The sequence below is a fragment of the Coffea eugenioides genome, chromosome 6, assembly GCF_003713205.1.
Source record: "Coffea eugenioides isolate CCC68of chromosome 6, Ceug_1.0, whole genome shotgun sequence".
In the NCBI taxonomy this organism is placed as follows: domain Eukaryota; kingdom Viridiplantae; phylum Streptophyta; class Magnoliopsida; order Gentianales; family Rubiaceae; genus Coffea; species Coffea eugenioides.
This window is the reverse complement of record NC_040040.1, coordinates 51,540,615-51,566,614: the sequence shown is the minus strand read 5'-3', so window position 1 is coordinate 51,566,614 and position 26,000 is coordinate 51,540,615. Positions and strand designations below refer to the sequence as shown.

At 35.2% G+C, this 26,000-nt stretch overlaps 1 protein-coding gene across 1 annotated transcript; it reads left to right on the top strand.

Moving 5' to 3' along the window:
• The first annotated feature begins 441 nt into the window (after positions 1-441).
• On the top strand, positions 442-2,061 carry LOC113774395. The gene is made up of 2 exons (XM_027318937.1): positions 442-1,697; positions 2,027-2,061. The coding sequence occupies exons 1-2, from the start codon at positions 635-637 to the stop codon at positions 2,059-2,061; spliced, it is 1,098 nt and encodes a 365-aa protein (XP_027174738.1). The 5' UTR covers positions 442-634.
• Positions 2,062-26,000: the final 23,939 nt, after the last annotated feature.

Genomic DNA, 26,000 nt, shown 5'->3' with positions numbered 1-26,000 from the left:
TAACTTCTTACTAAGCCTACTAAGTTCTTGTTACCCTTTGCCTAAAACCTTGTTAAAAAAATCTCCTAAATGGACCTTGGTACAATATGCTTTCTTGTAATCTCTGGAATTTCTAGAAGCTGAGTTTCATATTCGAAATGCCACAATTATTTTCTCCATTTATTTCACCACTGTACTACTTATCAACCATAAAATCATTGTCAGTACTCAAAACTTGTAATAAACCCACATATATTGTTGAAGATATGTGATCTGATATTATGGAAAGATTTGATAATATAAATATTAGGAAAGATTTGATTATAGTATCATATATTAATTAGGTATCATATGATTATAGTATCATATATTAATTAGGTAATAGTATGATTATAGTATCATATGATTATAGTATCCACTTGTGTATATATATATTTGTATATTGTGTAGTCCATAGTGAAATAGAAGAAAAGTATTTTTTCTCTCCATTTTTCTTAGTTTACATGGTATCAGAGCCCGTCTAGGGTTCTGGGAAAAATACCACCTTTGCTTCTTGTCAATTCCAGCCTTAATTGCTGGTTCCTTTCTTATTCTCTCCAGCCTTCATTGCTGTTCCTGTTACTATACATTTTTTTTTCCCCCCTCCTATTCAATCATGGCGGATGCTACATCCTCAACGCGGCAATTGTCTTCAACTATGGAAGAAGAACAAAGTACACGGAACACAACAGAGCTTCAAAACATCCAGGCAGCATATAGACTAAATGGAAAAAATTATTTGAAGTGGTCTCAATTGGTTCGAACATTCCTGAAAGGAAAAGGAAAGTTGAGTCATCTATTGGAAATAACACCGGATAGTGAAACGGCGGGGTTTGAAGCATGGGAACAAGAGGATTCAATGATCATGTCTTGGTTATGGAATTCCATGATTCCTGAAATCAGCGATACATGTATGTTTCTTCCTACAGCAAAGGCAATTTGGGATGCCCTTCATCAGACATATTCCAAGGTTAATGATGCAGCTCTTATCTATGACATCAAGACAAAGACAACTGGAGCAAAACAAGGGACAAAAACAGTGACGGAGTATGCCAATTTTCTGCAAAACCAGTGGCAGGAACTGGATTATTACAGGGCACTTGATTTGAACTGTAGCAAATGTGCAGTGTTTATCAAGAAGTTCATAGAAAGGGATCGAGTTTATGATTTTTTGGCTGGCCTAAACTCTGAATTCGATCTTGTACGAATTCAAATTCTGGGCAGGCCAGAGTTTCCTTCTTTAACAGAAGCAATATCCCAAGTACGTGGAGAAGAAAGTCGCAGGGGTATTATGTTAGAGCTACCTTCAATAGAAAATTCAGCCCTTTTAAGTTCCAAATCTCAGCGGTTGGTACTGAACAAGGTTGCTGCGGACAAGACCAATCAAACAAGTGGGCAAAAGAATCGCGAGGAGTTGTGGTGCACATACTGCAAGAAACCACAACACACCATAGATCAATGCTGGAAACTACATGGGAAACCACCCACTCGTGAATGGGGACAAAAAGGTGGCCAGCAAAGGCAGGCTCATATGTCGGTTCAAGATCCAACTCAAGTGATTGGAGGGTTTAGTATGGAGGAAATTGAGAAGCTTAAAAGTATGTTAGAGACAGTTGACAAACCAGCAACTAACAATTCTCAATCAAGGAATCCGGGTATGTGTTCATTGACACTTTCAGGTAAGGCTCTAGTCTCTTTTGCATTTAGTGTTTTAGGCAATGAGCTTAGGAATGTCTGGATTCTTGACTCTGGTGCTACGGACCATATGACTCATATTTCAAATAAATTCAAAACCTATAATCCCTGTCCTAGCAATAGAAAGATTGTTGTTGCAGATGGTACTACAACCACTGTGGCAGGTATCGGAGATGTCCAAGTTACTCCAAATTTGATTCTTAAAAATGTTCTTCATGTTCCTCGATTATCTACAAATTTGGTTTCTGTAAAAAAACTTGCCAAGGATCTAGCTGGCTCTGTTATATTTGATGAATCCTGTTGTGACTTTCAGGACCGGGGCTCGGGAAAGAGGATTGGACTAGCTAAGGAGCATGATGGACTCTATTACTTGGATACATCAAGTCAACCAGAATTTAGTAAATCTGCCCTGTCCACATTGTCTTCACCCTCCAATAAAGATGTCATCTGGTTACATCATAGACGTCTAGGTCATGTGTCTTTTTCTGCATTAAAAATAATGTTTCCTTCCTTGTTCAAGGGATTTGATGTTCAGTCTTTTCATTGTGATATTTGCGAGTATGCTAAACACACTCGTGTCCCATTTCCTATCAGTAATAAACGATCGTCTTCTCCTTTCTTTTTAATCCATAGTGATATTTGGGGGCCATCAACTATTCCAAACATCTCAGGGTCTAAGTGGTTTGTCACATTTATCGATTGCACAAGAGTCTCTTGGATCTATTTACTCAAAAATAAGTCTGATTTGAGTTATATTTTCCCTGTTTTTCATGCAATGATTCAAAATCAATTTGGCACCAAGGTAAAACACTTTCGTTCAGATAATGCTCGTGATTATTTCAATCAAACCTTGAGTCAGTTTTTCCAAAAGGAAGGAATCATACATGAATCATCCTGTATTGCCACTCCACAACAAAATGGAGTGGCAGAACGGAAAAACCGACATCTTCTTGAGTGCACTAGAGCCTTACTGTTTGAACAAAGTGTGCCAAAAGCATATTGGGGAGAAGCTGTACTCACATCAGCTTATGTCATAAATAGAATTCCTTCCAAGGTCTTGGGGTTTCAAAGTCCACTAGAGAACCTATCCAAATTTTACCCCGATATTCGATCTTCCTTTAATCTCACTTCTCGAGTTTTTGGATGTACTTCCTTTGTTCATGTCCATAGTCATAACCGTGGGAAGTTAGATCCTCGCGCTCTTAAGTGTGTCTTCGTGGGGTACTCATCTACTCAAAAGGGTTACAAATGTTATCATCCACCTACTAGAAAACTCTATGTCTCGGCAGATGTTACATTTGTTGAAAATAAGCCCTATTTCATCACTCCTTATCTTCAGGGGGAGTTAGATACACTTGAAGATAAGGAGTTAAAATTTCCCTCCTTAGAGTTGACCACATCTGAGTCATCCAAATCTGAATTCCAAGAGTCAATTCTTCAATCTGATGTGGTAGAAGAAAAAAAGGAAGACCGTAAAATCTATGACTGGGTCCGGTTTGACCAAGTGTATACAAGGAAAGGAGATCCCATCGTGGTTACAAGGCAAGAACAATCCTCTAAACCAAGCTCCGGGAATGAGGTAACAATGAGTGAATCAAATCTGAATTCTACACCACCGACCGACCATTCTTCCAGCTCTAAATCACCTTGTCCTGAGCCTCTTAGCCCTGACCAGGACCTACATCTACCTATTGCTGTAAGGAAAAAACCCCGAGAATGCACCAAAAGACCCCTATATCCATTGTCTCACTTTGTGTCTTTTGAGAAGTTTTCCCCGAGCCATCAAAGCTTCCTTTCCACCTTAAATACAGTCTCTATTCCTAGCTCATTGTCTGAAGCATTATCAAAGAAAGAATGGAGACTTGCTATGGAAGTAGAAATGGATGCATTAGAGAAGAATGGGACCTGGGAATTAGTTGATTTACCAAAGAACAAGAAAGTAGTGGGCTGTAAATGGGTGTATGCAGTAAAGTTTAAAGCAGATGGGTCCCTAGAACGCTACAAGGCAAGGTTAGTCGCGAAAGGATACACACAGACATATGGAGTAGATTATCGGGAAACATTTGCTCCAGTAGCAAAGATGAATACAGTGAGAATTCTGCTATCCTTGGCTGTTAATTTTGATTGGGAATTACAGCAATACGATGTGAAGAATGCTTTTCTTCATGGAGAGTTAGAAGAGGAGATTTATATGAGCATTCCACCGGGATTCAGTGGGGTTGACAAGAACAAGGTTTGTCGGTTAAAAAAGGCATTATATGGGCTGAAACAATCCCCACGTGCTTGGTTTGGACGATTTGCCAAGGTAATGATAGCTAATGGTTACAAGCAAAGTCAAGGAGATCATACCCTGTTCATCAAGCATTCAGCCTTGGGGGGAGTTACTGTTTTGATTGTATACGTAGATGATATCATAGTGACAGGAAACGATGAAGTAGAGAAGAAAACTTTGAAGTGGCGCCTAGCCAAGGAATTTGAAATAAAGGATTTAGGAAAATTGAAGTATTTTCTAGGAATTGAAGTGGCTCGATCAAGGCAGGGAATTTTTATTTCTCAACAGAAGTATGTTATGGACCTGCTCAAGGAAACAGGCATGACAGCAAGCAAACCAGTTGGAACTCCCATTGAGCAGAATCACAAATTAAGTGAGGCTCATGGAGATACAGCTGTGGACAGAGAGATGTACCAAAGACTTGTTGGGAAACTCATTTATCTCGCACATACTAGGCCAGATATAGCTTACTCAGTCAGTGTTATTAGTCAGTTTATGCATGATCCTAGAGCAGTTCATCTACAAGCAGTTTATCGAGTGCTTCATTACTTAAAGGCACATCCAGGGAAGGGAATTTTATTCAAAAAGGGTCCTGAAATTGATCTGGCAGTTTACACAGATGCAGACTTTGCAGGGTCTCCAGTTGACAGGCGATCAACTTCAGGATATTGTACATTTCTTGGAGGAAACTTAATATCCTGGAGAAGCAAGAAACAAAGTGTGGTAGCAAGGTCAAGTGCTGAAGCAGAGTTCAGGGCTATGGCAGCAGGGGTATGTGAATTATTGTGGGTTAAAATTATCCTAGAAGACTTGAGGATTCAATGGAGCAAACCGATGAAGCTATATTGTGATAACAAATCTGCTATAAGTATAGCTCACAACCCAGTGCAACATGATCGGACGAAGCACATAGAGATAGACAGGCACTTTATTAAAGAGAAGCTAGAAAGTGGACTGATTTGTACTCCATATGTTCCGACAGGACTTCAACTTGCAGATGTGATGACAAAGGGACTGTGTAGCAACATGTTTCATGAAAGTGTTGTCAAGCTGGGAATGGAAGATCTATATTCACCAGCTTGAGGGGGAGTGTTGAAGATATGTGATCTGATATTATGGAAAGATTTGATAATATAAATATTAGGAAAGATTTGATTATAGTATCATATATTAATTAAGTATCATATGATTATAGTATCATATATTAATTAGGTAATAGTATGATTATAGTATCATATGATTATAGTATCCACTTGTGTATATATATATTTGTATATTGTGTAGTCCATAGTGAAATAGAAAAAAAGTATTTTTTCTCTCCATTTTTCTTAGTTTACATATATATCCCAAGAAACTTGGATAGAATCCCTAAAGATGCAATACATAGTTCCTCAGTCACCATCTAGACGTTCAATATAAATCCTAAAGTGCAATGTCCTTGTATATCAATCCTCTAATCGCCTGCAAAGGATCCAAACTCTGCACAACACTAGCAAACTTCTGACTAAACTTTGTCTGTTCTATTTGATCATTGCCTTAATCCTTGTAAAATGGTGAGAAAACTCTGCACTAAGCTCTATTTGATCACTGCCTTAATCCTTGTAACAACACTAGCAAACTTCTAACCACACTTACTATGTTCTATTTAATCATTGCCTTAAGCCTTGTAAAATGGTAAGGGCAAAAAAAACGCCCCAAATTACCTTTTTCTTGCAATTCTTGGGATTTCAGAAACCGAAGGTTGAGTTTCTAATTGACTTTTTTTCTCCTGTACAGTACTTATCTGAAATCTATTGACAATATTTCAGATTTTTAACAAGCCCAAATACATTCCAAGTGTCTCACCAAGATTAAAGAAAGAGAGTCCGACAAAATCCCCAAATCCAATGAGATGCACATATACTTTTTTCAACTGGTGGCCCATTAGAATATTCAAATCAAATGCTAGAGTAGAAAGTCATTAAATGAGAGTCCAATATTTGCATGCAAAGGACAAAGTTCTACACAATTCACCTAACTTCTTACTAAGCCTAGTATGTACTGGTACTCTTTGCTTAAATCTTGTAGAATCGCCAAAGCCAACCTCTAATGGACCCTGTTACATTATGCTTTCTTGTAAATCTCTATAATTTCTAGAAGCTGAGACTCAGATTTGAATACCATCATCATTTTCTCCACTAATTTCACCACAAAATTACTTACCATAATATCATTGACAACACTTAAAAATTAGTAACACGCTCACAGATAAATCCCAAGTAACTCATCTAAATTAGATAGAATCAAGAAGATGCAATACTTAGTTCCTTGAGTCACCATCTGGATTTTCAATTTAAATCCCAAGTAACTCATATGCAAAGGAACCAAACTCAGTACAAAACCAGCAAATTTCTAAGCATAATTGTTTCCTTAGCAGCAAACTTGGTACAAACTGGTAGCTCTCGGCCTTAAGCCTTGAATAATGGTGAAAATACAACCTCCAAATGAACCTTCCTGCAAATGCTTTCTTGTAATCTGTTGAAGATATGTGTAAATATTAGGAAAGATATGATTATAGTATCATGTATTAATTAGGTATCATATAATTATAGTATCATGTATTAATTAGGTATCATATGATTAAAGTATCATATATTAATTAGGTAGTTACACTTGTGTATATATATATGTATATTGTGTAGTCCAAAGGAAGGAAGAAAAGTATTTTTTCTCCCCCTTTTTCTTAGTTTTCATGGTATCAGAGCCCTACCATCAAGGTTAGGGTCTCTGTCCGCTGCCGGAAAATTCAGTAGTCATCATTCGGTTCATCTGGTTCTGTATAGGACACATCTGTGTTCTATTCTTCACTCTTGTTTTAAAGAGTTCAGATCTGTCCTTTTTTGTTTTTATTCTGTTAATTCTGAACCCATGGCAGAAACGAAATCTGTCGTTACGTCTGATGTGGTTCCTGTGATGTCTAAGATCACGGACCACAAACTCAACAATTCTAACTATCTTGATTGGAGCAAAACGGTTCGTCTTTATCTGCGAAGCATTGATAAAGACAATCATCTGACTGATGATCCTCCAAAAGATGGTTCAAGACAGACATGGCTAAGGGAAGATGCTAGATTGTTCCTACAAATACGGAATTCTATTGACAGTGAGGTAATTAGCTTAATTAATCACTGTGAATTTGTTAAGGAGTTAATGGAGTATTTAGAATTTTTGTATTCTGGTAAAGGGAATATTTCTCGCATATATGAGGTGTGTCAAGCCTTTTATCGTGCAGAGAAACAAGATAAGTCCATCATGACTTATTTTATGGATTTTAAGAAAACTTATGAGGAGCTTAATCTGTTGTTACCGTTTAGTTCTGATGTGAAAGTTCAGCAAACTCAACGGGAACAGATGGCAATTATGAGTTTTTTGGCTGGTCTTTCACCTGAATTTGAAGCTGCTAAATCTCAAATTCTTTCCAGTCCTGAGATCTCATCCTTGCAAGATGTGTTTAGTAGGGTGCTTCGCACAGAGAATACCCAGTCTGTTCAGTCCAGCAGTGCTCTTGTTGGTCTTGGAAAGAAGCAATACAAAGGTGGTGGTAAAGGAATTGACACTCGGGGACAGAATGCAGAAGTGGTTGTGTGTTACTATTGTCAAAAGCCGGGCCATATGAAGCGTGATTGTAAGAAATTGCAGTACAGGAACCAGAGAACTCAATCCGCACATATTGCTTCTACCAATGATGCTATTAATCATGAAAAGTCTGTTACGATCTCTGCAGATAAATTTGCTAAATTTTCTCAGTATCAAGAATCATTAAAGTCTTTATCTACTCCCGTAACTGCCATCGCTGAGTCAGGTAAACCAAACACATGCCTTGTGTCCTCGTCCTCCAAATGGGTAATTGGTTCTGGTGCCACAGATCATATGACAGGTAATTCTAGTCTATTTTCTACCTTTCAGCCACACACATCCGCACCTATAGTTACCTTAGCTGATGGGTCAAAATCTCGTGTTCTTGGATCAGGCTCAGTTAACCCCACTCCATTAATCTCATTATCATCTGTCTTAAGTTTGCCTGAGTTGTCTTTTAATCTAATTTCTGTGAGTAAACTTACTCGTGCCCTCAATTGTTCTGCCAAATTCTTTCCTGACTATTGCTTGTTTCGAGATCTTACGACGAAACAGATTATTGGTAAAGGGCATGAATCTGGAGGTCTTTACATTCTTGACACACAGATACCAAAGTCTATAGCTTGTTCTGGAATTGTAACTCCATTTGAAGCACATTGTAGGCTGGGTCATCCTTCTCTCCCATTGTTAAAGATACTTTGTCCACAATTTCAGAGTTTGTCTTTATTAGATTGTGAGTCTTGTCAGTTTGCCAAACATCATCGTGTTAATCTGAGTCCTAGAGTCAATAAACAAGCGGATGCTCCTTTTGCATTAGTTCATTCAGATGTCTGGGAACCTAGTCCAGTCATTTCTAAAACTGGATTCAAGTATTTTGTTACTTTTGTTGATGACCATTCTCGTATGACTTGGTTATATTTAATGAAAAATCAGTCAGAGTTGTTTTCTCATTTTTGTGCTTTTTGTGTTGAGGTCAAGACTCAATTTAAGCGTTCTGTACAAATATTGCGAAGTGACAATGCCAAAGAATATTTATTCGCACCTTTTCAATCTTATATGGTGCAAAATGGCATTATTCATCAAATCTCTTGTGTGGATACACCATCCCAAAACGGGGTTGCAGAACGAAAGAATAGACATTTGCTCGAAACTGCAAGAGCCTTATCATTTCAAATGCATGTTCCTAAACATTTTTGGGCTGATGCAGTGTCCACAGCTTGCTTCCTAATTAATCGTCTGCCTTCATCTGTTCTGAATGGTGGGACTCCTTATCACTCTTTTTCCAAATAGACCTTTGTTTCCCATCGAACCTAAAATCTTTGGGTGTACATGTTTTGTCCGTGACTCTCGTCCCCAAGTCACTAAATTAGACCCCAAATCATTGAAATGTATTTTTCTAGGTTATTCCCGTGTCCAAAAAGGATATAGATGTTATTGTCCTTGTCTCGGCAGGTATATTGTGTCAGTTGATGTTACTTTTCTTGAAAATACACCTTTTACCCCATCCTCATCTCATTCATGTCAGGAGGAGGATGATGATTTGTTAATCTATACTGTCACATCCTCAAGTTCTTCCCCTGCTAAACCTCCAATTACTCAGGTATATTCTCGACGACAAAAGTCTCCTGATGCATGCCCTGAACCAGTTCCTTCGTTACTAGATCCTATCTCAAGTGATGATCTTCCTATTGCTCTTCGCAAAGGTAAGCGTCAATGCACTTATCCTGTGTCTTCGTGTGTATCTTATAATCATTTACCCACCTCTTCTTGTTCCTTTATTACATCTATTGATTCTATCTCCCTTCCTAAAACTGTTCATGAAGCCCTATCCCATCCCGGATGGCGCAATGCTATGATAGAGGAGATGAATGCTCTAGATGGTAATGATACTTGGAACTTAGTAAATTTACCTGCAGGGAAGAAGGCTATTGGGAGTAAGTGGATTTTTGCAGTTAAATTCAATCCTGATGGGTCGGTTGCTCGGTTAAAAGCTCGCCTTGTTGCCAAAGGCTATGCCCAAATCTATGGAGAGGATTATTCTGACACTTTTTCCCCTGTTGCTAAGTTAACATCTGTTAGGTTATTCATTTCTATGGCAGCCACTCATAATTGGCCTTTGCATCAACTAGATATCAAGAATGCCTTTCTTCATGGAGACCTCCAAGAGGAAGTTTATATGGAGCAACCACCAGGGTTTGTTGCTCAGGGGGAGTCTGGGAAGGTTTGTCATCTTCGGAAGTCCTTGTATGGACTGAAACAAAGTCCTCGTGCTTGGTTTGGAAAATTTAGTCAAGCAGTTAAAAGGTTTGGGATGCAGAAAAGCAAATCTGATCATTCTGTTTTCTACAAACAGTCTGAAGCTGGTATTATTTTATTGGTAGTATATGTGGATGATATTGTTATCACTGGGAATGATGCTGCAGGTATTTCATCTCTTAAAACTTTTCTCCATAGTCAATTTCAGACAAAGGATTTGGGACTGTTAAAGTATTTTTTGGGTATTGAGATAGCAAAGAGTAGGAAGGAGATATTCCTGTCCCAAAGAAAATATGTTCTTGACTTACTATCTGAAACGGGAAAATTGGGAGCTAAACCAGCTAGTACCCCAATGATTCCTAACTTGCAGCTCACAAAAGAAGGTGAATTGTTAGAAGATCCTGGGAGGTATAGAAGATTGGTTGGAAAGTTGAATTTTCTTACAGTGACTCGTCCAGATATCGCGTATTCAGTTAGTGTTGTTAGTCAATATATGTCTAATCCTACTGTTAATCATTGGGCAGCTGTAGAACAAATTTTGTGTTATTTAAAAGGAGCTCCTGGACGTAGTATTCTGTATAAAAATCATGGTCATACTAGGATTGAGTGTTTTTCAGATGCTGATTGGGCAGGATCCAAGGCAGATCAAAGATCCACAACTGGATTTTGCGTCTTTGTTGGAGGAAACCTGGTCTCATGGAAGAGTAAGAAGCAGAATGTTGTCTCGCGATCGAGTGCAGAGTCAGAATATAGAGCTATGGCACAATCGATATGTGAAATCATGTGGATAAATCAACTTCTAACTGAAGTAGGTCTCAAAACCTCAATGCCTGCAAAATTGTGGTGTGATAACCAAGCAGCTCTTCATATTGCATCCAATCCCGTATTTCATGAGCGAACAAAACACATCGAAATAGATTGTCATTTTGTACGTGAGAAAATACAGCAGGGCTTGATTTCTACAGGATTTGTAAGGACTGGAGAACAATTGGGAGATCTCTTTACGAAGGCTCTACATGGGGTTCGAGTTGATTACCTTTGTAACAAGCTGGGCATGAGCAACATCTATGCTCCAGCTTGAGGGGGAGTGTTGAAGATATGTGTAAATATTAGGAAAAATATGATTATAGTATCATGTATTAATTAGGTATCATATGATTATAGTATCATGTATTAATTAGGTATCATATGATTAAAGTATCATATATTAATTAGGTAGTTACACTTGTGTATATATATATGTATATTGTGTAGTCCAAAGGAAGGAAGAAAAGTATTTTTTCTCCCCCTTTTTCTTAGTTTTCATAATCGTTGGGATTTCTAAAACCTAAGTTTTAGTGTCTAATTCACCTATGTTCTTTTCTTCGGAACAGTACTTATCCACCATAAAATTCATTAACAATATTGAAGATTTTTAATAAACCCAAACAGATTCCAAGTAACCCATCTAGATTAATTAGTCCAACAAAATCTCAACATCCAAGAAAACATGCTTATACTATTTTCAGCCCATTGTCCATTTCAATACTCAAATCACACGCTAAAGTGCAACATCACTGCATGAAAATCCTGTAAATGCTCGCAAAGGACAAGTCTACACAATTCACCTAACTTCTTACTAAGCCTAGTATGTCTGGTCACTTTTGCCTTAAACCTTGAAGAATAGTCAAAATCAACCTCTAAATGGACCTTGATGGAATATGGTTTTTTTCTAAATCTCTGAAATTTCTAGAAGTCGAATCTCAGATCCCCTATACCATTTTTAACTTTCTCTGTTCTCTTCACCCCAATGCTACTTATTTCCCATAAATCCATTAACAATGCTCAAAATTTGTAAAAGATAACCCCACGGATAAATCCCAAGTAATTCACCTAAATTAGATAGAATCCAAAATGCAATACGTCCTTGTGTACAAGTCCTCTAATTGCCTGCTAAGGAACCAAACTTTGTGCAGCATCAACAAACCTCTAAACAAACCTAGTATTATTTGGTTAATCACAACCTTAAGCCTTGTAGAATGGTTAAAAAGACTCCAAATGAACTTTGCTGACTTGCAATTATTGGGATTTCTTAAACCTAACTTTTTGTTCTAAATGCCTTTTTTGTTTTCTCCATTTGTTTGACCAGAACACAGCTCATTTATCATAAAATTAATTGGCAATATTCCAAATATTCAACAACCCACAATTAAACTCTTAAGTTACCCACCTACAATAATTAGAATCTAACAACATGCAGATATACTTTGTTCCTTCTTTCTCCATTTGAATATCCAATTGATACCCTAAAGTGCAATGTCCTTACCTATGAATCATATATTTGCATGCAAAGGGCAAATCTCTACAAATCTACCTAGCTTCTTACTAACCTAGTATATTCTGAGCACTCTTTGCCAGAAACCTTGTGGAATGGTCAAAAACATCCTCCACTTGAATCTAAGCGCAATATGCTTTCTTGCAAATGTCTGCAATTTCTGAAACCTGAGTTTCAGAGTTACTAATTAAAATTTATTTCTTAACCATTTATTTGACCAGAAACCTCAAATTGCAACAAATCCACAGACATATTCCAAGTAACTCATCTAGGCAAGATAAAAGCCATAAAAATCGTAGAAATCCAAAATGATGTGCTACTTAGTTCCTCATGCATATTCAACTTAAACACTAAACTACAACATCCTCACCTAAGAGGTATTCAAAGCCCTGTCTAGTTGACCAGTGAAATCCTTCCAAGAATTGGAACACACAAGAGCAAACTCTTTAGACCCAAATAATATCAAAAACAAAATTGCGTTGTTCATCCTTAAAATTGAAACTTTGGTTCTAATGAAAGCCTTTGTCTATATCCATGGCACCATCATATCTAGAGAAGTCAAATGCGCACCTGTCTCCTCTTTTCTAGAAATTAAAATCCAGCCATCTTAGGCTCTCACTACTCTAGGCATTACCCATTTCATTCAAAAATTTCATTTGTCTCTGACAACAATCTACAGCCATTTCTAAATCAGAACTAAAATTTTCTAGTGTGATTCATTATTCTCTCTATGGGGTTTCAATCTCTACTGATAAGCAGCATAGTTCAAAAATATAAACTGGCACATGTACTAATCATGCAGTTACGTTTCATATTTCAGTCTCAATATGTCTAAAATCATTAAAAGTATTAGCCAAAGATTTTAATGTAGGCAACAAAGAAATTATTCACTAAAGAATTCTGGCCACTGATAGTGTACTTGAAAGACTCAAAAACTCCATATGGTACCATCTATCCCTTTTTGGCTTACAAAAAAAAGAACCCATTCCCTATCGAATAGACAGGTATATGAGTAGATGAAATAAGCCATATAGGGCAAACGGCACGTCATTTAAACCACAAGGTGTTTTGAGTCAAGCAACTACACTATCTGAGGCCAAAATGGTTAGTAAACAATTACATGCAGCCTGCTTTAAATGCTTTGATAAATACTTGTATTGATTTTAGTCATTTTGACACTAAAATATGAAACAAAGTGCACAACCAGTCCATGAGATCAATTCATGTTTTCGAATTATGCCACATAACATTAAAGGCTGAAACCTACAAAGACAACAAAAAATCACACTAGACAATTTGAAATCTAATTGGGAGATGGCTGCAGATTGTTGATATAGACTAATGAAATTACTGGAATTAAGTGGGTGATGCCTGTAGTAGTGTGGCCCTTAAAAATCACTAGATTTCAATTTTCAGAAAAAACGAGATAGGCATGCATAATTGGCTCCTCTTGCACTTAAGAAGGTGCAACGGATAGTAAAAAACTGAAGGGCTTTTCAATAGAGCCAAAATTTAAATTCGAAGAATCAAGAATGCAAATTTGAGGTTGATGTTGTTTTAATCTCAGGTGTTCATTCATACGTGTTTAGAGGATTGGAGGGACTTCATAGGTCAACTCACAGCCTTTGTATACCGCATTGTGAATTCTTGGCCTACTGATATGGATATGAAATCTTCGTAGGTGTACAAAACTGCTTGTGATATGCTATTCTATTCCATTATGTCTCTAGGAATTACTCAGAGGTTTACAAGAAGATAATCCATAAATGGGAAAATGGGATATCACCTACTAAATAGTAGGGGCTTTACCTAAGACATTAAACCAAAAGGCAGGGCCTTGGGAAGAGTAATTAGTCCATGAAAAAATTTGAAGAAAATTGAAGAGGAAAATCAGAGTAGAAGACAAGTCATGATGGATAGAAAGGCCCATCCTTCTGGGCTGTCAGGAAGCTGAAAGTTCTTCCCTGAGATATGACTTTCAGAAGCTATGTCAAAGAAAGCACAACAATGTCAAATAGTCCAAATGAACAGCATAGAGAATCGCTGAGTCATATCAAAGCATCAGTTATATCAAATTAATTTTTTGCCTCCAATGTATCTTTTGAATTTGCTAAGTCATATCGAAGCATCAGTTATATCATGATACTTTTTTACCTCTAATTTATCTTCTGAATGCGAGTTGCAAAGGATAAGAAATGAGGACTCCTATAGGAAAGAACAGATCGTGCAGGTATTTGAATGTCGAAATTGCAGAACTTAACAGTAATGACCATTCATCCTATTTGCCAGTAAATGAATAATGAATCACCTATGTCCATTTTAAGAGATCTGGAAGTTACTTTTTTTTTCTTCTTTGAATGATTTCACAATAACCAAAAAGATATATGGATATTTAGAAAAAATGGGTAAAATAAATTCTAAACCTACAAGAAGAGTTCAAAAATCAAGTCCTCCAAGGAGAATATCTTTCTATTTCAGTTTCCAACATGCATTTATTGAGCATGGACAATCAAATACAAGAAGGAAAAGCAGGACAAAAAACAAAACCGTAAGAAGCCCAACTCCTACCTTGAAGTACAAGACAACCATGCATATACAACTATACTATGAAATTACACTTTTCAGCAAGAGGATATACCCAGATTAACTCATATTGAAGTATGAAGAACAAACGGGCATCAGATGAACAGAATTGAAAGTATAACAGTGAAGAAAGCAAGGATTCCCAAAAAAAAAAAGATAAAAGAAAAGGAAAAGGGAAGGAAACAAGTTTGTTAAAATAATTTCTTGCAAGGAAAAGGAGAAGCAAATGGAGAAATCAGCAACAAAGCTAGAATCTGTTGAATCATCTGAAAGGAAACCTGGAGGGAAAAGAGAGGCCCATTCATATAAGAATGGCAGTGGCAGTAGGATTTTCATTCAGGAGTTCCTCAATGACAAAAGAAGGAAGATAGAAACAAGTAGAGATACTGTTGACTGGCAAACATATGCTTTTTACCCAACAATTTACCAAAAGTGAAACCAAAAGCATACTTTTTACCCAACAATTGGGCAGATGGTATACAGTGAAACCAAAGGTGGCTCATGCGTATTGTCACAAGGAAAAGTTAAAAAACTAAATGAAAGACAGCAACAGTTTTGTTGCCAGTTAACAACTAAAGAAATTGTTAGCAATCCATTCTAAGTCTTTAGCTACTCAAACAATTCTTTTTTCTTTTTTTTTTTCTAGAATCCCCTTATAATCACCAAGATCAGTTAAATATCAAATGCAATATGACAAAGGAATATCATCATTCACAAGACAAATTACTACAGAACATGCCTGGGCAGCACTATTGTAATCAAGCTACATGTCTTTCAGTAAGTGTACTAAGCATAACAAAAGACAGCTGATGCAAAAATAAAGCAAGAAAAGACAAATTGTACAATTCAACAGTGAGAACAGACCATGCAACAGAAAATCTAAAGTTCTTCATACTTCAATCTAAAAATGATTAGCATTAGTAAAACTAATCAAAGTGTTAAAAGTAAGCAATAAGTATTAAGTCAACTTTTCGGCCCTGGATAGTCTAGTTGCAGGACTCAAAAGCTCCGTTTGGTTTAAAAATATACCTTCTACCCCTTTGCAGCTTACCAAAAAAAGTACCCATTAACCCACCAAATGGATAGATTTACAAGTAGATAAAAAAAGCCATGAATGGCAGATGGTATAGTATTTAAACCATCGGAGCTTTGTGATTCGAGCACCTCCACTGTCTGGGGCCATAAAATCTAGTCAATCTTTTACTAGTTGCCAACATTATATTCCATAATTCATATTTCACTGGCTTTTGTTAATTGTCTTGATATTATAAATACCGAAAAAATACATTAACAAGCAATCTATGAGCTAAATTTACGTTTCTGCATTATGCCGTTTACCATGAGATATCAAAACCCAAATGAGAGAATAAAGAACCACTGTACGGAACCCCATATGACTACCCTTCAAGCATGAAACAACCATGGAGAAACAGTTGCTAACTAATTTCATTTTATTTTCTCTTTTTTTAAATTTCAAATTGCATCAACATAAAAGATTATGGTAATCTTGCTTAAACCAGCACCAAAACAGAGAGGTAGACAGAACACTCTAAGATCTTCAGTTTCTAACACACAATGTAAAACGTAGACACAACAATTATGAGTGTTCAAACAAATTTTTTTTTTTAAAAAAATAACAATCAACAGCCATTTCATTCCAAAAATTTCATTTGTCTTTGACAACAATCTACAGCCATTTCTAAATCAGAACTAAAATTTTCTAGTGTGATTCATTATTCTCTCTATGGGGTTTCAATCTCTACTGATAAGCAGCATAGTTCAAAAATATAAACTGACACATGTACTAATCGTGCAGTTACATTTCATATTTCAGTCTCAATATGTCTAAAATCATTAAAAGTATTAGCCAAAGATTTTAACGTAGGCAGCAAAGAAATTATTCACTAAAGAATTCTGGCCACTGATAGTGTACTTGAAAGACTCAAAAACTCCATATGGTACCATCTATCCCTTTTTGGCTTACAAAAAAAAGAACCCATTCCCTATCGAATAGACAGGTATATGAGTCGATGAAATAAGCCATATAGGGCAAACGGCACGTCATTTAAACCACAAGGTGTTTTGAGTCAAGCAACTACACTATCCGAGGCCAAAATGGTTAGTAAACAATTACATGCAGCCTGCTTTAAATGCTTTGATATATACTTGTATTGATTTTAGTCATTTTGACACTAAAATATGAAACAAAGTGCACAACCAGTCCATGAGATCAGTTCATGTTTTTGAATTATGCCACATAACATTAAAGGCTGAAACCCAACGAAGACAACAAAAAATCACACTAGACAATTTGAAATCTAATTGGGAGATGGCTGCAGATTGTTGATATAGACTAATGAAATTACTGGAATTAAGTGGCTGCAGATTGTTGATATAGACTAATGGAATTACTGGAAATCACTAGATTTCAATTTTCAGAAAAAATGAGATAGGCATATGCATAATTGGCTCCTCTTGCACTTAAGAAGGTGCAACGGATAGTAAAAAACTGAAGGGCTTTTCAATAGAGCCAAAATTTAAATTCGAAGAATCACGAATGCAAATTTGAGGTTGATGTTGTTTTAATCTCAGGTCATACGTGTTTAGAGAATTGGAGGGACTTCATAGGTCAACTCACAGCCTTTGTATACCGCATTGTGAATTCTTGGCCGACCGATATGGATATGAAATCTTTGTAGGGGTACAAAAGTGCTTGAAACAACTGCTAACTAATTTCGTTTTATTTCTCTTTTTTTAAATTTCAAATTGCATCAACACTCTAAGACCTTCAGTTTCTAACATGTAAAAAGTAGACAAAATAATTATGAGCGTTCAAACAAATTTTATTAAAAAAAAAAAAAAGCAATCTACACCATCAGTACTAAATTGGAAGCAAAATTCAATATAACTAGGTCTAAACCCACCAAAAGGAGCCAATTGAGAGGAGCCAAATAAAATTGAGAGCAAATAACGGATATTGAAAGCAAATATGCATAGCAAGAAAGCACGGAATTTGAAGAATCTAATCTCCAGGGAAAGGAAACAAAAAATAGAAAGCAGAAGAGAAATAATACTTGCCTGAAATCGTTTCTCCTCAAAAAGCTTTCTTCACAGCTCCAGAAAACAGCCAACTCTGGACAGAATCAAGCCAACAAAAAAAAGCAACTCTTTTCCCAAGAAACAAAAGCGTCCCCAATTTTCTGATTTTTCTCCTCCCTTCCCCTCTCCCTCTCCCTCTCCTATGCCGCTCTCTCTATCTCTCTTGAAATTTTGGAAAGTAAGAATACAGATGCGAGCATATATATAGTGTCCAGTGATTGCCGGCAAACGGCTAATTTTGGCTCGCTAGAGTGACCCGACTTGCAACGGTAAATTCGAACGGGTCGGTTGGAAAGTGTCAATTTGGAAACCAAATACGGGAAGGATTAGTCATCACAATTTGGTAACTTGGGTTGAGTTACTTGTAAATTGTAATTCGTTTATCACACTCATTAACTATGGTCAATGATATATTTTGAATTTGACTTGTCTAATTGGTGCTTGTGGATATATATATATCAGTTTATTTGGGTAGGAGATCATTTGGACAAATTATTTAGAATAAGTATTTTTTTTTTTGTAATATAATGTATGTGAGATAAAAAAAATAGTTGAGAATATAAAAAGTTGGTTGACATTTTTGTTTATGATGCAACTCAAATAATATTTTTTTTAAAAAAAAAACTACATTCCTGGTAAGATGAAGAAGCAAAATTTCCACCAACTAGTGCATGTTATTCAATAACTACTTAAATCTAATAAATTGCAAGATAAATGATCCATAGTGGAACTTGTTAGATCAACAAGATGGGTTAAATTTTCCTCAATTCCTGCTTTTCGTTTGATTATGGAGAATAAAGATTTTACATTTATTTGACCTTATACTAGTGAGTAAAATTTATGTAAAGAAAGTAAAAAAAAAAAAAAAAAGTAAATGTGAGCGTGTGGAAGAGCCTATATATTGAAACGGTAATATATTGTGTATTTACAAATTTCATATTAAAACACCTACTCAAGGAATCTTTAGTTTAATCTTTAGATGTTACAACTTAGTTATAATAATTAGCATCTAATAATTCGTGTGTTTAAAATGAATATTAGTTCCAAAATACCTCCATTAAGAGTGTCCCTTTGTTATTATGTCTTTCTTCTTCTTCTACCATCTCATGTGACAAAATTCAAATTGATTTGCAATTGTCAAATTGGCTGTATTACATTAGGCAAAGTCGAGAAGTGCAAGGTCAGATTTGTCCAATTAAATAACAATAAATGAGTAAATGTGAGAAAGTTAACATGTATTGAGGGTGGAATTTTGGACTTGAATTAATCAACCACTTTAATGACTTGAACATGAATTATGGATCCTATATTCTGGCATCAACACCAGCTAAACTGTAACCCTAACCCTTGATCTAAGCTCCAGCTTCCGGAGCCATTGTAGCAAAGGCAAAACAAGTGCAAGCCCTTCAAGATCATTTCCTCTTTTTAGCAGGTGGCTGTTCAAAAGGGCAAAGTGTAATTAAGCAAAGTGTAATTAACTCTAATTATTATTTACATGCATCATAGTTTGGCCATCTTTATATTTTGGCTATATTACAAAAGCACCTTTCAGAATAAAAAACCATAACATTTGCACTCACCTAACACATTTGAATTTTATGTATGTTTTTACTTTCTTTTAATTAAATTATGCAAAATCAGTCACTATTTGTTGTAATTGAATTAAATTTAACTTATTTTCAATAGGGAAAATCGTTCAAAACATTTCTCACATTTTACAAGATGACTTTTTTCGTCCCTCACTTTTAAAAGTGTAATTTTACGTCCCTTAAAAATTCAAATTGACCAAATTTGGTCCCTACCTAGGTTTCTAACTAGTTTTTTAGCGGAATCTACCACATGACTTGCATGTGATCATTTTTGAATGACAAAATTGTCAAATTAATTTTTTACATTATCTGATTCATAGTCCCTCACATTTCACAAAATGAATTTTTTCGTCCCAAACTTTTTACAAAATGAATTGTTTTGTTCCTCACATTTCAAAAAATGAATTTTTCCATCCCTCACATTTTTCAAAATGAATTTTTTCATCATTGATCATGTGTATTAATAGTTTTTTTTCTATGAACCCACGTATATATCTATTTGATTTTATCTGAACAGTACGAATAACACGTAATTTATCTCTATTGGATTTCATCTAAACATGCTAATCGTAGTTTTACACATATTATTCGATAGATATATATAGGGGTTTAAAACTAATAATTTTGTTTGAAACCCATGTATATATTTATATGATTTCACCATTTGAACCTATTCAATATTTGTGACATTTCTCTTTTGGTAATAATTTATTTATTGAATTGTATAATATGGTCATCTAATTAATGGGTCCTAACTCGAATTCTATACAAATTTCAATTTAAATATGAAATTTCTACTCGACACTTTTAAGACTAACAATTGAATTACTTGCATTGTGATTGTCTTAAAATTTGAAAATGCCAATCACTTATTTCTTTTTGTCATACTTTTCTTTTGTTTATTTTTTGTGTCCAAATTTAATTCGATATAAACACTCGATAATATTTAGGATTAAATGTCTTCTTTATTTTTAAATTTTGAGTAAAAGAAAATAAATATAAGTGAAAAACTAACAATTTTTTAAAACTCATGTATATATCTATTTGATTTCACTTGAGCAGTACGAATAGTATGTAACATATCTCTATTTGATTTCACATGCTATTCGTACTGTTCAAGTGAAATCAAATAAATATATACATGGATTTAAAAAAAATTATTTACACACATGATCAATAAAAGATGAAAAAATTCATTTTGAAAAATGTGAAGGATGAAAAAATTCATTTTGTGAAATGTAAGGGACGAAAAAATTTATTTTATGAAATGTGAGGGATTATGAATCAAATTATATAAATTTTGATTTGACAATTTTGCCCTTAAAATATGATTACGTGCAAGGCATGTGGTGAATTCCGATAAAAAACTAGTCGGAAACTTAGGTAGGGACCAAATTTGATCAATTTGAATTTGTAAGGGATGTAAAATTACACTTTTAAAAGTGAGGAATGAAAAAAGTCATCTTGTAAAATGTGAGGGATGTTTTGAACGATTTTCCATACTTTTAAATTAGTATATGCAATTTTGCACTATTAGATAATCTAATAACTACTGCAAATAATAAATAAAAAATTGTATTAATTTTTGTTTAATTTTTGTAATACCGAATAAATTGGTATGGTTATAACAAATATTTAATTGTACCACAAATTTACAAATCAACCTAATATTATTGCACTCATTGAAAGATCCTAGCTCTGCCACTGATCTACAAGTTAACAATTACCCACCTTTACCATTATGTCTAGCCAACTCTTTGAGATAAATAGTGTTTTTTTGTGCAATTCCAAATGTGAAATAAGTCTCCATTGACATTGATACAAGGTATAGATACATCTAAACTCCAAATGCCTTCCTATTCTGTGAGTTTGATGTATTTATTTGTCACTAATGTATTTGAAGTCTAAATGTCCTCTTGTTTTATACTATTTTAGTTTAATACATTCAAAATTGGACTTTCTATAGTATATCTTTATAATTTCAAATTTGGACAAACTTGAGGGATTGATTGACAATTTGGCTAGCACTCAGTAGACGTATATGTATTCAACTTAAGCCTTCTTAAATTGCTCCCCACTACAATTTATTTATTTATTTTTAAAGAAAAACTGCACAAAATGTAATTGTACATTTTTCATTCATCACTTTTAAAACGAAGCACAGTTGTCCTTTAGATTTACAAAATGCACCATTCTAGGTCTTGTACCCATTTCCAGTGCTCTTTTGGCTTGAAAAAAGATCAAACGCTACCATGTGATAATATGAGATTACACACATTTTTAATCAAAAGATGCATTTCTAGAGCAAATCTAAACTCCAAACTCATGGTTAGAATTTCTTGTTTTTCAATATGAGATGGCGACAAATCTAAACTCCAAACTCATGGTTCGAGATATACTTCATCTGTTCCTTATTTTCTTCTTATTATTTATTTCTTTTAGCCATGTTGGTTTTATCCCTTTTTTTTTGGTTCTTTACGTGTCTTTCTGTTCCTTTTTTTTTTCTACATATTTGTCATATTTTTTTGGTACATTTTCTATCTTTTCTTTTCACTGCAACTATTGTTTCTTGTTATGTAAAATTTTTTCGTTGAAATTTAAGATTTTCCCATTTTAAAAGTCCAACAGTTTTTCAGATGAGAATGGAGTGCAATGTTTTTTACCCCTACCATGTTTTGCCTTCTAATATTTCAATTTCGAAGAAAAATATGTTTTACACACACTTTCAGTTTTATTAGTTGTATACATATTAAGTGTATTCTAATCACTAGTGTGAATTAAGAAGAAAAAATACAGTTAGATAGAGTAACCATTTAGCCCGGGAAGTAATACTTGTAGTATATAGTGCGTTCGTTGTGGCATGGTTTTAGTTTGAAGGAAATGAACGAAATACTCTAGTGGAAAGAAAAGGAAAAGGTAACATTTAATCTATAATCCTTAAAAAATTATATGCTTTATTTCAAATTATTTTTGACAAAAATCTCATACAATTCTTGAAAACAAATTTCATGTAGGTCCACTATAAACTCAAAATTCTCTAAATGTTATTTTTATGATTTATGTTCTTAAGATGGCACTAACAACTTCTGTTATTAATATTTTTCACAGTGATCATAGATAACCTTATTTGTCTTAGTGTCTTTTCAAAATCACAAGTATTGACATTGAAGAGTAAATATTAATTGAGGTATGTTAAAAAGTAATAAATTTGGTCTGATAAAGTGTAATTACCCACAAAGTTTAGAGAGTAAGTTGTAATGATTTTTTTTGGCGACTTCTAAACGTATCTCTAAGCATTTCATATAAAAATTTTTAGGTATAGGATTTGTATACATGAGCTGATTTGTTACATTGAAATCCGAAGCAATAACGGTAAATGCACCAATGAAATCTTAGGGTAACAAGTGAAAGAGTTTATTTCTGAAGTATGCTTGTTTACAAAAACGTATTCCTATTGTGGTGCTTTATCACTAACTTCCTTTCCTTTGTAATGTTTTCAAAGATCGGCTGATCATTGAAACATCTGAGCTTTGAAGAAGGGGAATTTTTTTTTCAAGAAGAAGGTTGTTTTAGAAATAAACACCTTGACGTTGTCATGAACCTCCAAGATACATCCGAGTTTGTCTTAAAAAGGAGGAGTCCAAGCTTTAGATAGGATAAACAGTAGATGAGTAGAATTTTCGATGTAGCACTGGTTATCATTAACCCCTCAAAAAAAAAAGGAAGAAGAAGAAGCGCATAAATAGACATTTCTAGCAAAAATGCGATAGAGGAGGAGTAAATAATTTGACCGGTAAGTGTAAGCTTACCTTTCTCAAATTACGAAAAAAGTAAAAGGCAAAACTATTACAAGGATTTATGATTAGACAGATGCTACACTTAAAATAAATCTATTTTTCAAGGCACACTTTGGAAAATAAACTTTTAATTCTACAATTCTATGCTTTGTAAATAAGAAGTACTAAGTAATTGAATATAAAAAATAGTATGCTAAAATAACAAAAATTGAAGAATCAAGATACTCAAAAAAATGATACCTAAAGACGTGCTAGCAAATACTTTAAAAAATTACATAAATTATCCATTCATACAATTACCCATTCATCGATTGTTTGAAACCATTGTGGTACCACACGAGGATACCATTGTTATCATGCAAGAAGACAAGACTTGCGTCATGAATGTGTGCCCCGAGAAGGAGCTCTCCGTCAACTTGAGAAAAGCTTAAGGATGGGTGAGCCAACATTCACGACAATAGTTAGTGAGGAAGACCCTTCAACTTTTGAACCCAAAGTGGAAGTGCGGATTCCACGCGAAATCCAGAAGGTCCTTGAGGAATTCCAAGACGTGATGGCCGATGATTTGTCAAAGAGATTTCATCCAAGACGCACTATGAATCATGCCATCGAGCTGGTGGGAGGCACTAAATACGTCTTCCAATCGCCTTGTTGGATGTCTCTTAAAGAATTTGAGTTACAGAGACAGCTAAGGGAGCTTTTGGAGGCTGATCTCATAATGTTATCCGAGAACCCATATGCAGCGCTTATACTCTTTTAGTTGAAAAATGACAAAATCTTGCATATGTGCAACAACTATCGAGTTCCTAACAAGACAACGGTGAAAAACAAGTATTCTGTTCCCCTAATCGTTAACTTGTCCGACTGCCTTCGATCGAACAAGATTTTTTTCAAACTCAATCCACGTAAGGGTTATTATCAAGTAAGATTCAAGGGGGGAAATGAGCTGAAAATGGCCATCACCACGAGATATGGATCATATGAGTTCAAAATGATACTGTTCGGTTTAACTAATGCACCAATCAGGTTTTGCACCCTCATCCAAGAGGTGCTGAAGGATTTTCTTGACAACTTCATCGTGATGTACTTTGATAACATAGTCATGTATAGTACTAGTATGGAGGAGCACATTGTGCACTTGAGACAAGTGTTTATTGTGCTTTAGGCCAATCAGCTACACGTGAAAAAGGAGAAATGCGAGTTTGGATTGTCTGAAGTCTCCTTCTTAGGTCATATCATGGGGTACGGAAGGATCTGGATGGACTCAGAAAAGATTAAGGCGATCGTGGATTAGGAGGAACCAATGACGCCAACAGAGTTGCTATCATTGTTTGGCCTAGTAAATTCTCTCGTCGATTTATAGAGAGTCATTCAGCTAGCCTTAATCGACTTATTGCAAATAGGAAAGGCGTGGAGTTAGACGCCCGCATGCCAAGTCGCATTTGGAGCCTTGAAGGATGCAATGATGAAAGAGTCAATTTTGGCACTACCAGACTTTGGCAAGCCATTTGAAGTGCACATCGACGCATCCGACTTAGTTGTAGGTGGGATCTTAATGTAAGAGAGTCATCTCATTGTTTACAAGAGCCACAAGTTGAGCGAGGTGGAGAAACGGTGGGCGACTCATGAAAATGAAATCTTTGCGGCTGTGTATTGTTTGAGAATATAGGAACATTAGCTTAAGACAGTCATACAGTTTAAGATCAAGCTGGACAATCGGGCGATAAGCTACTATCAATCATAATCAAAACTCTCAAATAAGCAATCAGGGTAGATGGACTACCTAATAGTAGGGGTGGGCGTGGGTTGGTTACTCGTCTCGTCCACCATTTGGTTGACCCATCCCACACATTGCGGATCAACCATTTTCTGACACATACCCGTTTCGCATAACCGGGTACCCGCTGAAATAGAGTTGGACTAATGAGCACCCACCTCGCCCCACTTATCATTTAATTTTTTTAAAAAATTATTTATACTAATTTAATTTTATATTTTACACATTCATCTAAAATTTAATAAAAATTTTTCTCAAAAAATTCTCCCACCAAGAACAAGCATGCAAAGAGAATACAAGATAAAGGAAACAAAATTAAAAGAATTTAAAATCAATAAAAATTTAAAATAAGTTGCACAATTTTTTAAATATATGTTCCATATTAATTAAACTGTTTTCTATAAAACATAAGATTATAATCTCTACAAATGAATCTTGTAAATAAACTATAGTCTCTCATATTTGCAATGTAATTTGTTCAATGAAATTACTTATTTAACTCTAAATTATTATTGTATAGTGTATATATATATATAATAAAATATATATATGCGGGGCGGGTCAAATACCCGCGAATTTTTAATTATGTGATCCTAATCAATCCTGCATTTTAGCGAGTACCCGACCCTCTTTTGACCCAATCAAATAATATAAATCGAGTATCTTAATTTTCGAATTAGATTGGACATGACGAATTTTTGGGTTAACGGATAATTTTGCCCACCTCTACCAAACAAAATTCAAATACAATCTAGAGTACAGTCGGGGCAAGACTAATATAGTGGCTGATGCCCTTAGCCACAAGATTGCTATTGCGCCCACTTACACGGCCAAGGTACATCTTTTGAAACATATTAAAGAGGGGTTTCAACAAGACCCGCAAGCCCAAGAGTTTAAGAAGTTGATCAAAGAAAACAAGACAAAAAGCTTTTGGCTTGAGAACAGGGTGTGCTACGCCAAGAGCTAGTATATATGTGTGCCGGAT